This window comes from Musa acuminata, chromosome BXJ2-1 (genome assembly GCF_036884655.1).
Source record: "Musa acuminata AAA Group cultivar baxijiao chromosome BXJ2-1, Cavendish_Baxijiao_AAA, whole genome shotgun sequence".
Taxonomy (NCBI): Eukaryota; Viridiplantae; Streptophyta; class Magnoliopsida; order Zingiberales; family Musaceae; genus Musa; species Musa acuminata.
In genome coordinates, this window is record NC_088338.1 from 7,824,455 (window position 1) to 7,837,283 (window position 12,829).

Genomic DNA, 12,829 nt, shown 5'->3' on the forward strand with positions numbered 1-12,829 from the left:
CATGACCACTTACTACTATAGATGGGTATAATGGTACAGTTATAACTAGATCCACTTAGATTCTCTCACTCATCAATAGGGTGGTGTGCCTCACACATGCATCGGTTAGACCATCGTACTATCGTACGATAGTAACACTGGTGACACATGCCACAATAGCTGGCCATGTGGCCCCTTCATGCGCCATCGTGCTTAGTCACTTGACCCTATTGTGTCACCACACTCAGCCTTTTGACTCTCTATGCGTTACTATGCCCGGTCACTTAATCTTATCGCACTACCACATCTAATCTTTTGGCTCTTTATGCGCCACTACACCCAACCCCATGGATTGTCGTCCACCCCCACGCTTGTTCACTGGAATCTATCGCATCACTATACCTAGCCTTATGGCCTTTTGTGCACCACTCCACTCGGCCCTGTGGCCCTTTATGCTCATCCAATAATTGTTGAGATTGTGTCATCATAGCTTACTTGATGCACTTCACCATGGCATCACTATTAGTCATACTTGTACACTTCACTACTATCCCCAACGTATTGGATCGACAAAAAACTCCACGAAGGATTGAGTCAGATCGATTGTATTGAGTAGATCAAGTCGAGCAAATTGACTCATACCGACTTTATAAGAATTTCGAGGTCACGTCCCTTATTCTCTTATACCAGCAAACCTTAAATGAACAATACTTCCTGACCCAAATTCACGATGCTCCTCAGCCCACAAAATGGGAGGCATATGTTATAGTGGATATAATGTGGCCAGCACATTAGTATCACATACAACTAACGTGTCACCATTTTGGTCGCCAATATCCTATGCTACCTAACAATAATTTTATCCCCATATGGATGCATCATTGATTGATACGTGAAAAGGTTAGATTTATGTGAATAGTATGATTAACTGTCAAACGATCTAATGTTTGTTATAAATAGTTATAACCAACAGGCGCAACCACCTTGAATATATGGTATAATGATCCCTAGACTCTACTATAAAAGAGGATGCCCAGGTACACTTAGATACACTAAAGAAAAATAGGCCCATAAGATTAGTCCAATATATCTTACTAGTTTGATTTCTCCAAAATCAAAACTAATATGAGCATTGGAGGGGTATTGTTAGGATCGTCCCCCGACTTTGCTTTGTAAGGTCGAGAATATATCATGGTGAGTTTTTCTAGAGATCGATTTGAAAAAAAAAAGGGTTAGACCCGAGTTGACTTCTAGCTGAGACAATCCAAAATAAATAATAATATATTTTGTGCATCTAGATTCGACCATTGCCGCATTGGGTTAAATTATTGAGATCCAGTAGGGCATTTTGTAATAAAATATTTCATCTTTTTTTTTCTCTTTTAATAATTGTAAGCCCATTCTATTGAAATGTACTATATCGTTTATATCTATTTGTTTTGTTTGTCAAACCATCTTTTATATCGATTTGGTAAAGAGAGTTATTAAAAATCAAACAATGACGAGTCTATATATCAGTTAGATGTCGGTTTAAGTTAGAACTTAAAATTTTAGATGGATCAAACCTAATATATATAATCCGACTCTTTCAATCCTTAGTGATATGAGATTGATCTATTTCATCTATTTTTAATCTTACAAATATGAATATTTTTAATATTTTGTTTAATTCATTCAAGTGTACGTTGTTCATCTTTTTATTATTCTTTTAAGACTTTAAATTCAATCAAGGTCTATATCTTTTCTTACTCTTTTGAGTAATTCACCCATCCTCGTCTCCTCGTTAAGGTGCAACTTATATTCATTCAGTCAAACCATAACTTGATGAGCTCAATCTTCGACTTTGATAGCATGCTAGAACTTAAATATTGATGAGTACGAGTCAAATTGATCCTTCAGATATATCATATTAGATACTAATTCAACCCAAAAAACACACTTAAGCTACTAAGTTATATACCAAGCTTAATATATATAATTGAACTTCTGCCAAATATAAGATTATTCTCTCAGTCAATATTTTTCTATGAATAAAGAGAGCTCATGGCTGCTTTGGCGTATCTCTCGGTGTAGCGGAGAAGCGTGAGTTCCCTTCCTTTCCCCATTTACAAATTAGGTCATTATTTTTAGGTATCTCTCAGTGTAGCAGAAGAGTCGCACTTTGCAAAGTGGACCGACTTGTTCCACGTCTCCCATGTACATGCAGCCTTTGAGCTACTCGATGAGACAAAGCCCAACTCGGGTCACGTAGCTTTTGAGCTGTTATCCACTCGATGCCTTAGTTGGCGTATCATCTATTCCGAAGCGCACGAGAGAAGCATGCAAGACAAGCATGCAGAAGACAAACACAGATTTGATCGATCTACAAGAAACGTAGGGTCATGATCATGTGTCATGAATGCCAAATTGTGGCGTCCCTAATATTTCATTTGCCTCATGAACGCCGGTCTTTATCAGATGCTGTTGCTGCGGAGATTGGTCGGTTTCAGAAGAAAGGCGAGAGACTGGTGGAGTCGAGTCCTGCACGTCTACTTCTTAACGCATCCCCACCATGAAATCGCTGCGGTAGTGCGCCTCTATATCTCGAGAACTTTAGGAAGCCACTTGACGGAGCGCTAGTGGTCGTGAATCGTCCTGAGATCGGCGTGTTTCCCACTCGAACAGAAAGAAAGAGGGGAATCAGGTGATGATGTCTTTAATTCCCATGGTGGGAATTCCTTCCAGGCGTTAGGAAAGAATGAAGCCAAGCTGGCTATCAGTTTTGCCCCAAATTGGGGGAAAGAGAAGAGTTCTCTCTGTACTCGAGGAACGAACCAACCATTCCTCCCTCCACACTTTCAAACCTCAGAAGCACGAAGAGCAAACTCGACATGAATGGTACAACAGGAAGCTTCACGATGGGACTGTCGAAGAATGGAAGCGGACAATCATCTCTCTCGTCCACTGAATTATTCTTTTATGGATCAACATTGATGGGAACTAGATAGAATATTAAACCAAGTTTTATGATTTTGATTTAGGAGTCTTAGTTAAGAATTTCTATCATACTTCGAGTCAAAATCTTAAACTTATCATTTATAAGGTAGAGTGAAAAGAAGATAAGAGATTCAAGTTATTATGTTTAATATGAGTTTTTATTTTTATTCTCCTCTATGATTTTTTTGATGTTTTTTAAAGATTTTCCAACATCTGAAGCATGAAAATGATCTCCTAACCATCACACATGAATATTTTTTGTGGTGTGTGTATTTAGCTGACCATATTTTGACTCCGAGGTGATGTGAAATAAGAATTATTCAAGACAATGATGTTCAACCATGGCTACTTTGATGAGCTCGAGTGAGACAGACGGTTTGGCAGGCATGCAGGTTTCTTCCATGTTGCCGATGACAAGTTGACATACGATCGCCAGGAGATGGGTCAGCATCATATGAAATGAACGTCACCTTTCCCATGCAACGTCATCATCTTAGCCAAACACTAGTAGCAAATGGTGGGAATAATTCGAGAGGAAGCCGAGGAGGTCAAACACCCAACAAATGGTCATTTAGCTCTTGTCCATCTCACCTTTCTCACCAACCCAGTCGTGCTGACTTCCGACCACATGCACCTCAGATGCACTCCTCCATTGCTTTCATGAACCATCTGCCATAAAAAGTAAGTCTGTGTATGTACTCAGAAAGAAGCGATAAGGAACACAGAATCGGCAACGGTAGATCTTCTTATTGAAGAGTTCTCTCTCTAATTCGCCAGGAAAAGCTGCATCCACTCTCAGATCGATCTTCGCTAAATTATAGCAGAGCAAGCGATAGATCGCACCATCGTAGCTATGGCGCTCGAAGATAATGTAATCAAATAGGCAAAATGAGCCACAAAACACATTTCTATACGTGTGACAAAAAAAGAAGCTTTATATTTGGTTAGTCGATTTAGATAATGGGAGTCTCGTCGATGTGCATAAACTAGTTTGGCTTTTACCTGATGATTCGTTTCATGATCCATTGTTTGCGACCGCTTGGGCGTGCGAACAACACCAATCACTGAAAGCATTTCAGTCATTTGGACTTACACCAGAGGAGGATGATGAGGTCAGAAACCACAGCCACATTGGATTTGCCTGCTCAGGAAAGAAACGTAAAGAAGTTGAATAGGGAGTTGGTTTAATTCATCTTTTATTTAAATATTGTCACATGATAATATCTATCCGAGGATGAGGAAAAAAGAAAGGTTTAATCATAAAGAAGGATTTAAAAGATATTATGTTCGAATCAATTCAAGAATATTGAGATCATACATTTGATTTATACCATTATAAATTTACATATTTATATTTATATTTTTTGTTCTTCTACTTGAGCATATAAATAGGAATAAGAATCTATGAATTCAGTTCTTTCTGAGCTTGTGTGTGAGTGAGTATACTACGCAACAATTATTTGTCTGGTAGAATGAGTGGAGTTCATTATTGGGCATAGAACGAATCTGATATTTATCCGATTCTTTTTACTATTATCCTTCTTTAATCTCTTTCCATTCTTCTATTTCTGAAAAATTCTCGTGCTACATTTATCTCCTCACATGAAATCATCAACATAATGCTGCATCATTAAGCAATCGGCATCCTGTGGACGACCATCCACTAGTCTGTATTATAATGGCCTCAAAGGAAAAAGAATATGAGGATTCTGTAGTGGAACAATTCATTGACCCATTTGCGAAAAGTAGAGAAATGATGAAGCATTATCAAAAATGCTAAAACCCTACTGTTCTTTAAAGTGGACAGTCATGGGGGGAGCAATATGGGAATTATGGTTGGCGTCACCCGAGATTCAAGAGGAATCGTTGCCCAATGGCTTGCATCTTTGGTGGAATGATCGAAGCAAGCATGATGGACCCGCTACTGCTGTTCTTACTTTGTGTGCGCCCTATGCATATCCTCTAGAAGAAGGTCCCCGGAGCTATCATAGCCAACCGTCAGTAGTTATAAGCTCGCAGATGTCCCCAGCAATCACCACGCCATGGATTCTTTTAAGGAAGGCCCTGTGTAATGGGAGGAGTACAGGACAGCCTGGGAGTGGTGATAGTGGTGGTGCCAAAGCCTTGTTGGCTCCAGCAAAAATACAAACAAAGAAAAGAGAAAACATCAGCAGCAGCAGCTCGATCCCACTAACCCCATTGGTTGTATCGTTGTTATTGCTATCTTTTCTTCTTCTTCTTCTTCCTGTGTGTGCGTATTTTGGTGCCTCATGCTGTGTGTAAATACTGAGGAACAGTGAAGACCGCACTATCTATCTGATGCGGCACAAGAACAAACACGTGAGCAGCCCTATGCATCAACAGGCCCTTTCGGCGTCTCGGGATCCAACCTCTGATGGCAGGGTGGAAAGCTGCGTTTGACAGGAATTAAGAAGTAAGCAGGTGATTAATCCGTGCCGTGCTAAAGTTGTTCGTCGACATGCTTCTGACGAGGCGAGCTAATGCATATCACATATCGGAACGTGCTCGGCTGACTCACAACTCTTATTGTTAGCCATGGAAGCGAGAGAGCAAGACGATACGTTAAGCAATCCGAACTCCAAACCTGTTTGGCCATTAGCAGAAGAGTAATTCGAAGGATGCCTTCCCCCCCACTCATATCCAGATTTGGGTCAAAAGGAGGTGGTAGAAATGACACTGTTTGGGTCACGAAAAGTAGCTGGCTGCTCCAAAAAGAATTCCACAGTCGATGCATTAGCCTCGATGATATGGGGAAAGAGCAGAGTCGAAGAGCATATGCGAGACTTAAGAACGGTCACCACTGATTTAGTTGCCAAGAGATGCCTGATGCTTCCTTTGAGAGGAGAGAGAGAGAGAGAAGGATAATATTTTTATCTGTTGTGCCCATAATGTAGATTTAATTTGATGCAAAAGAGAAAAGTAGATTGAGTTGCGGCATCTATTTCTACAAGCCAATTCAGACGATCATGGGGGGGGCTACAAGTAATGGTGGCCATCGAAAGCACGAAGAAGCTAATAAAGCTTCTACTTTGGGGTTACAAACACATTGCTTATTGTCAAACTTAAGAACACAGGAATATGTCCGTCTTCCATATTCCCAAAGATGAATACTACTGTTATCCACCGGTGAAGGAATTGGTGAGAGATTTGTTCCTCCTGCAGCACCAGAAAGACGAGCTTTCCATTACTGATGCGGGGCCAGATGTGCGGCATTAGAGGGTGAATGCATCAACCATGATGGGAGGAAGGGAGGGAGGGGCATATATTCCCTTTACCTTTTGCATAAGCCTTACCTCACTTGCCAGACAATAGCCTCCATTATCAGTTCTCCAAATAAATTGTATGACAATCCAAATAAATTATATATATATATATATATATATATATATATATTCAAAATTTTAAATTTAAGCATGATAATCGAAGGGAATTTTATTAATTGTGACAGTCATAATTTTTTTTCATTTAACTGTTATAAAAATTATTGAAAGTAGAAGATTTATATGATTTTCTTCTTAAATAATATAAATTTTTGATAAAATATAATATTTTAGTACTAAAAAAGTCATATGGATTTTCCTCTTATAGTTTCAAAAATATAATATTTCTGTTTGGCATAATATTTTAGGACCAGGAAAAACCATATGAATGTTGTTTTGTGAAAAAAATATAATGATAATAAAATTTATTGGAAGTGGAAGAATTCTCATCAAGAACATCCTCATACTGGGCATCTTTCTGGATGTTCATAGGTGAGGAACGTCATCATCCAGTATGATTCTTAAGTTGGGACAAATATTTCTCTGCTGCAATCATATCGTGGTATACTGAAAACCAAATCAATGCAATGCCAACTTTTGAGACAGCCAATCTGGTCAATGGGAATTAAATCTAATTGAATATATGGATGCGATTCAGATTGGATAGTGGCTCACACTGTTCTTCACGCAAATCTATCCTCTACCATTTACATAATCCATCAAATTATCTCTCTCTCTCTCTCTCTCTTTCTTTTGATTACTTTTAAGAGCTCCTATTGCCAAAAGAATGAATTAAGGGGATGCAATTCGATAGTTGGCGAGGAATAGTTTGCTGCTTAAGACTTTTCTCTTTGCTCCACTAAGTGTGAGTGGAAAAGAATGGCATTTCTGCTTCCTTTTTTTGGTAGAGATAAGAATAAATAAAATTGATGATGAAGAAGGTTTGCCTTATTATTACTTTCCCTGTCCGTATCTGTCTATATAATCTCTTCCACTCCTTGCCTCTATTTATACTCCCTCCGTCTCTGGTTATTCCGCGGAGAAGTTACAGAGGAGAAGGGGGGGAGGCGGAAATGGTGAAGTTTTCACGGGAGTTGCAAGCGCAGCTGATCCCCGAATGGAAGGACGCCTTCGTCGACTACCGCCAGCTCAAGAAGCATGTCAAGAAGATCAAGCTCTCCCTCCTCCGTTCTTCCTTCCCTTCTTCTTCCTCCTCAAATGACCACCACAACGGAGGTGGTGGTTTCTCTCTCTTCGACCCGGTTCGCGCATTCGCCGCCCGTTTCTACGCCCCCCGCAGTGATCTTCCTCCGGTAAAGTCTCAAAATCGATCAACACAAGAATTTTGCTGTAGAAGTCGAAATTCTTTACTCTCTTCTCCACTGTCTTTCCCTCGTTTCTTGGTTCCGTTTGCTTTTAAACGAAGGCTCGGATGACAGAAAGGAGGGAGAGAATAGCAAAATTTGGCGCTTTTTTTGCGGTTAAAAGGCGGCAGTCCGTCTGGTCGTCACGCCATCGATCGTTGTGTTCATTTGATGTGTACACTGCAACTTTTCCGAGCCCAAATCTCCCCCTCTGTTCCTCGTGTCGCCTGTAGTGATTTGATCACGGAATCGAATAGATTCATTTTCCTGACGAATGCTCTGCTTCTTTGTTTGTTTGTTCTTAGATTGATGAGGAGAATCTCTTCGAAATGGTTCCCGTCCAATCTAGAGAAGACGAGGTAATTTACTTGTCGCTTTTACGTGTGTGTATATATGCATGCATATTCTGGTTTGATTCTTCTGGGTGAATAACAAAGGGATGGGTGACACTTAAGGTGAAGGAGTTCTTGGAGAAGTTGGAGCAGGAGTTGGAGAAGGTGAATGGTTTCTACACCAACAAAGAGAACGAGTTCTGCGACCGCGGCGAGATCCTCAGCAAGCAGCTCCAGATCCTCGTGGATCTGAAACAGCTCCTCCACGAACACCGCCGCCGCCGCCACCAGCGGAATGCCCCTCCATCCCCTGCTGGCGGCAGCGTGACCTCCCTCCTCAGCAGCGCCTCCTCCTTCTCCGGTGCGTAGGCTCCTGAACCCATCAACCCATCGCTGTAACACACATAATAACAATGGTGGTGACAGTGGAAGGAGAGCCAGAGAGCCCAGCAGCGGGAACAGAGGAGCGGGACAGCCTTAGTGACGAGGTGATAGCGACGCTGGAGAGGAACGGCGTGAGCTTCCTTGGGCTAGGGAAGGCGAAGGCGAAGAAGGCCGGGAAGCTGAGGACGGCCACGTCGCTTAGGATCGACATCCCACCGACGACGCCAGCCCGGGCCATCTCGATGGTCTGGGAGGACCTCGTCAACAGCTCCCGGAAGGAGGGCTCAGTCGGCGGCGATCATGTCAATAGGAAGAAGCTCCTGCGCGCCGAGAAGATGATCAGGGAGGCGTACGTCCAGCTCTACCGAGGGCATGACCTGCTCACAACCTACAGGTGAGTTGGTTTCTGTCCTCCTATGCGCCCATAGCTTAAAGACACCATTCCATGCGGTGAGACGGGCGAGTCTACCTACGTGGGAGGTGGGTGCAATCGCCCATGTACTAACCTGCATGAAAGAGTTGGACGTGGAGACTACTACTATCCTTTTTGGCTATATCAAATGAACTGATGATTAATTTACTTACGTAAGATTGTTCACTTGTGGCAGCTCCTTAAACATGGAAGCCTTCAGGAAAATCCTCAAGAAGTTCCAGAAGGTATTGCACGAATCGATCTGTTCTGTAGATTTCGAACTGAACTGAGATGAGTCGTGCTCCGTTTCTGAAGGTATCGAACCAACGACGAGAATCGGCCACCTTCTTGAAGAAGGTTAAGAGGTCGCACTTTGTCAGCTCGGACAAGGTATTTATTGCATGGGTTGACTTATTATTATTTCCCTTTTCTTGCCATTTTTTTTGGGGTACCTATGGGACGTAATCACATCGATCGTGTCTCTCTACAAGGCTTTATTCGTATCATCTACTTGGCCACATTACATTATATTGTTTATTCCACAAATATACCAAATACGGATTTAGCCTCGCAATGAGGAGAGTTTGGCCATCGGTGGACTCCTGCCTCATCGAAGGAGTGATTGCACCACCTCATCTCGTCACTGTTGAACTAAGATATAGATACCATGATATATCTCTAGAGGGGATTGGTGGACATGTTGTAGTGGCCGGGTGGAGGAACAGCAGTTGGTCTCTTGATCGATTTGATTATGGCAAGTGGATAATAGTAGTAGTATTATTATTATCGCCACTGCCGCAGTCGTCAGTGTTTTCATGGTTTGTTTTGTGTTAAGACCCCTTTCTTCGTCTGCATATATGTGTAGCTAAGCAACACGAGAATAGAGGAATTTTATTTGGGGTGGGTGGGATATATGCAGGTGATAAAGCTGGCGGACGAAGTGGAATCCATATTCACAAAGCACTTTGCCGGCAGCGACAGGAAAAAAGCCATGAAGTTCCTGAGACCTCAGAAGCCCCGGGAATCCCACACCATCACCTTCTTCGTCGGTACGTATCCACCTTCCCTCTCACGCTCTCTCCTCCTGTGGACCAAAGATTAGCATAGAAGTGAGTGTGCATCGAGTCCCGATGCCCACACCTATGGAGCATTTAATGCACTCAGTGTTTGTCATATTGCCATGGCCACGGTAAAGATTTGCACACACGACATCCGTGTACGGTGAAGCTGTAGTCCGACTAAGCTAGCATCTATCGGTGGGGAGAGGATTGTGATAGAGAAGGAAAAAGATGGATAGCTCTGCTGCCATGCGGAGTATCGAAACTAAAAGCTTCCGTTTCGGTCCTCTTAATGCCTCGGTTGTCTTCTTCTTTGTTTGTGTTGCGTGCAGGTCTGTTCACGGGCAGCTTTGTGACTTTGTTCGTTGTGTACGCAATCTTGGCTCATTTGTGTGGCATCTTTTCTTCCTCAAGTAGTGATGAAGCCGGTTATATGGAAACCGTTTACCCCATCTTCAGGTGCTCCTTTCTTTTGCGCCCATCAAACTTTCCACATGACTTCATTCATACACCTCTGTTTCCCACATTCTATATGAAAAGCTTAATTGACATGCATATTTACTTACGAATGGCGAATGCTATAAATTTGCAGAGTGCTTTAGACAGCTACGTGGTCTTTACTATTATTATTATTAATGATTGTGATTCTTCCACTATCATAGATGGCATCATTCATACAGCCACTAGCTGGAAATTTTGCAGAATTTAGCTCCACTTTCCTCGGTGCCCCATCCTCCACTAACCTCATGCACTTCCATTCTATGTCATTTTTCGTACAGTGTCTTCCATTTCCTCCACTTGATCTCTCGTATAGGGAATCAGATCCTTTCTCGAGAGTATTACTGCTTTCTACGAGTAAAAAGATTGTATGTTTTGTGCAAGAATGATTAGGCTACACTTGCTAGTGAACAGCAGTCAATCTACAATATGTGTGCATGCATGTTTTCTGCAGCATGTTTGCGCTCCTTAGCCTGCACATATTCTTGTACGGCTGCAACATATTCGCGTGGAGAGGCACCAGAATAAACCACAACTTCATATTCGAGTTCTCGCCAAACACAGTTCTCAAGCACAGGGATGCCTTCCTCATCAGTGCATCATTGATGACTGCGGTCGTCAGTGCGCTGGTCGTCCACCTCCTGCTTCGATCTGCCGGTGTCTCCCAGCGGCACGTCGATGCCATACCCGGAGCTCTCTTGCTGGTAATTAATCGATTCACTGGCGAGTGCCATGTTCCTCATGGGACAGTTCTATACCATAAAGATATCCCAGCAAATTAAAGCAATTTTCTTGCAGGTATTCACGGCACTACTCCTCTGTCCATTTAACATCTTCTACCGCTCGACACGCTATTGCTTTCTCCGAGTGATGCGCAACATTGCGTTTTCGCCACTGTACAAAGTAAATTAGCACATCGTTTTGTATGTTCTTTCCCTTCTTTTGTATACCGTCCAAGAAAACTACATGGTTGCACGATGCATTGCAGGTGCTGATGGTGGACTTCTTCATGGCTGACCAGCTAACCAGCCAGGTGAGCACACAAATGGTCTACAGAATCTGCATGCAGGATAAGCACATGAGTAATGTCTGATTCATTCTGTACTTTGTCGGCAGATTCCACTGCTAAGGCACATGGAACTCACAACATGTTACTTCATGGCGGCTGGATTCAAAGTGCATCCTTATGAGACATGTACTCGCAGCCACCAGTACAAGATTTTGGCCTACATTATCTCATTTCTTCCCTATTACTGGCGTGCCATGCAGGTAGGATTAACATGTGGTCATATATATGTATGTATGCGAAAAGAATGTCGCTAACATCTGCACCTGCACAATGTATCCAAGTGTGTCAGGCGGTACATCGAGGAGGGGTACGACGTCAACCACCTGGCCAACGCCGGAAAGTATGTATCGGCCATGGTGGCAGCTGCCGCCAAATTGAAGTACGCGGTGGAACCTACGCCCCTGTGGATGGTCATTGTTGTCATCACATCCACAGGAGCTACCATCTATCAGCTCTTCTGGGACTTCGTCAAGGACTGGGGGCTATTGGACCTCAGCTCGAAGAACCTATTTCTGAGAGATGATCTCATTCTGAAGAACAAATGCGTCTACTATGTCTCCATTGTGGGTGTAGCTTCTGTGTTTCTCTTCTTGTGCAACCATGCCCTAAATGTTCAACACTAACAAGATTGAGGTGCGTGCAGGGTTTGAACTTTGTGCTTAGACTGGCATGGATTCAGAGCGTGATGCGGCTTACGATGGGGCAGGCTGAGCACCGGTTGATGGATTTCCTGCTAGCTTCGCTGGAGATTATTCGACGCGGGCATTGGAACTTCTACAGGTCAGTCGTCACTCTCGCAACATGCACCTGCATGCATGCATTGTTAGAATAGCCATCAAGAAGGCTGATGCTGTGACATGGTGCATGTAAAGGTTGGAGAATGAGCACCTGAACAATGTGGGCAAGTTCAGGGCTGTGAAGACGGTGCCGCTACCCTTCTGTGAGTTGGCTTCCGATGATTGAGGAACTGCATGCCTAACAGTTGTACATAGAAGGACGAAGCTGGGGGCTCTTTTGGGAGGATGCTGCAGAGCACATCAGGAGATGGCCTGTGGCGTCAAGCTTGGGACATATATATATATATATATATATATATATATATATATATATATATATATATATATATATATATATATATATATATATATATATATATATATATATATATATATATATATATATAAAACTAACTAACGTGATACTGATTGTTCACGAGGGGAATTCGAGGTTGTCCATTAATAAATCCAAGAGCAGAGGATTGACTTCTCGTCTAAAGCAGTGAGCAGCAGCTCCTCCCATGGAATAAAGCATGATGTAATTGGCGTTCCACAGCTACTACGTAGCTGTGGTGTGAGAAGAATGTCGAACACGCTGACCAATTAAAAGACCAGCTTGGTCTCTAGTACGATGGTGTTAGGTAGAAGAGATAAGGGGGGTACATAAAACTGTCGGCATTTGTTGAGTGCCATGAGAAAC

At 42.5% G+C, this 12,829-nt stretch overlaps 1 protein-coding gene across 1 annotated transcript; it reads left to right on the forward strand.

Moving 5' to 3' along the window:
• The first annotated feature begins 7,263 nt into the window (after positions 1-7,263).
• Positions 7,264-12,447, forward strand: LOC135598729 (phosphate transporter PHO1-2-like). Its single transcript, XM_065092993.1, has 15 exons — positions 7,264-7,549; positions 7,906-7,959; positions 8,056-8,293; positions 8,359-8,710; positions 8,925-8,973; positions 9,044-9,118; positions 9,648-9,777; positions 10,119-10,245; positions 10,739-10,988; positions 11,083-11,187; positions 11,273-11,317; positions 11,401-11,553; positions 11,635-11,916; positions 11,997-12,133; positions 12,226-12,447. Exons 1-15 carry the CDS (start codon positions 7,310-7,312, stop codon positions 12,314-12,316), a joined length of 2,328 nt encoding a protein of 775 aa, XP_064949065.1. The 5' UTR covers positions 7,264-7,309; the 3' UTR covers positions 12,317-12,447.
• The last annotated feature ends 382 nt before the right edge of the window (positions 12,448-12,829 follow it).

Excerpts from the sequence above, each read along its gene's own strand:
- LOC135598729 (XM_065092993.1), top strand. The coding sequence starts at position 7,310 with ATGGTGAAGTTTTCACGGGAGTTGCAAGCGCAGCTGATCCCCGAATGG. Across the intron at positions 11,188-11,272 it reads CGTTTTCGCCACTGTACAAA|GTGCTGATGGTGGACTTCTT; the intron begins GTAAATTAGCAC and ends GATGCATTGCAG. Across the intron at positions 11,318-11,400 it reads CTGACCAGCTAACCAGCCAG|ATTCCACTGCTAAGGCACAT; the intron begins GTGAGCACACAA and ends CTTTGTCGGCAG.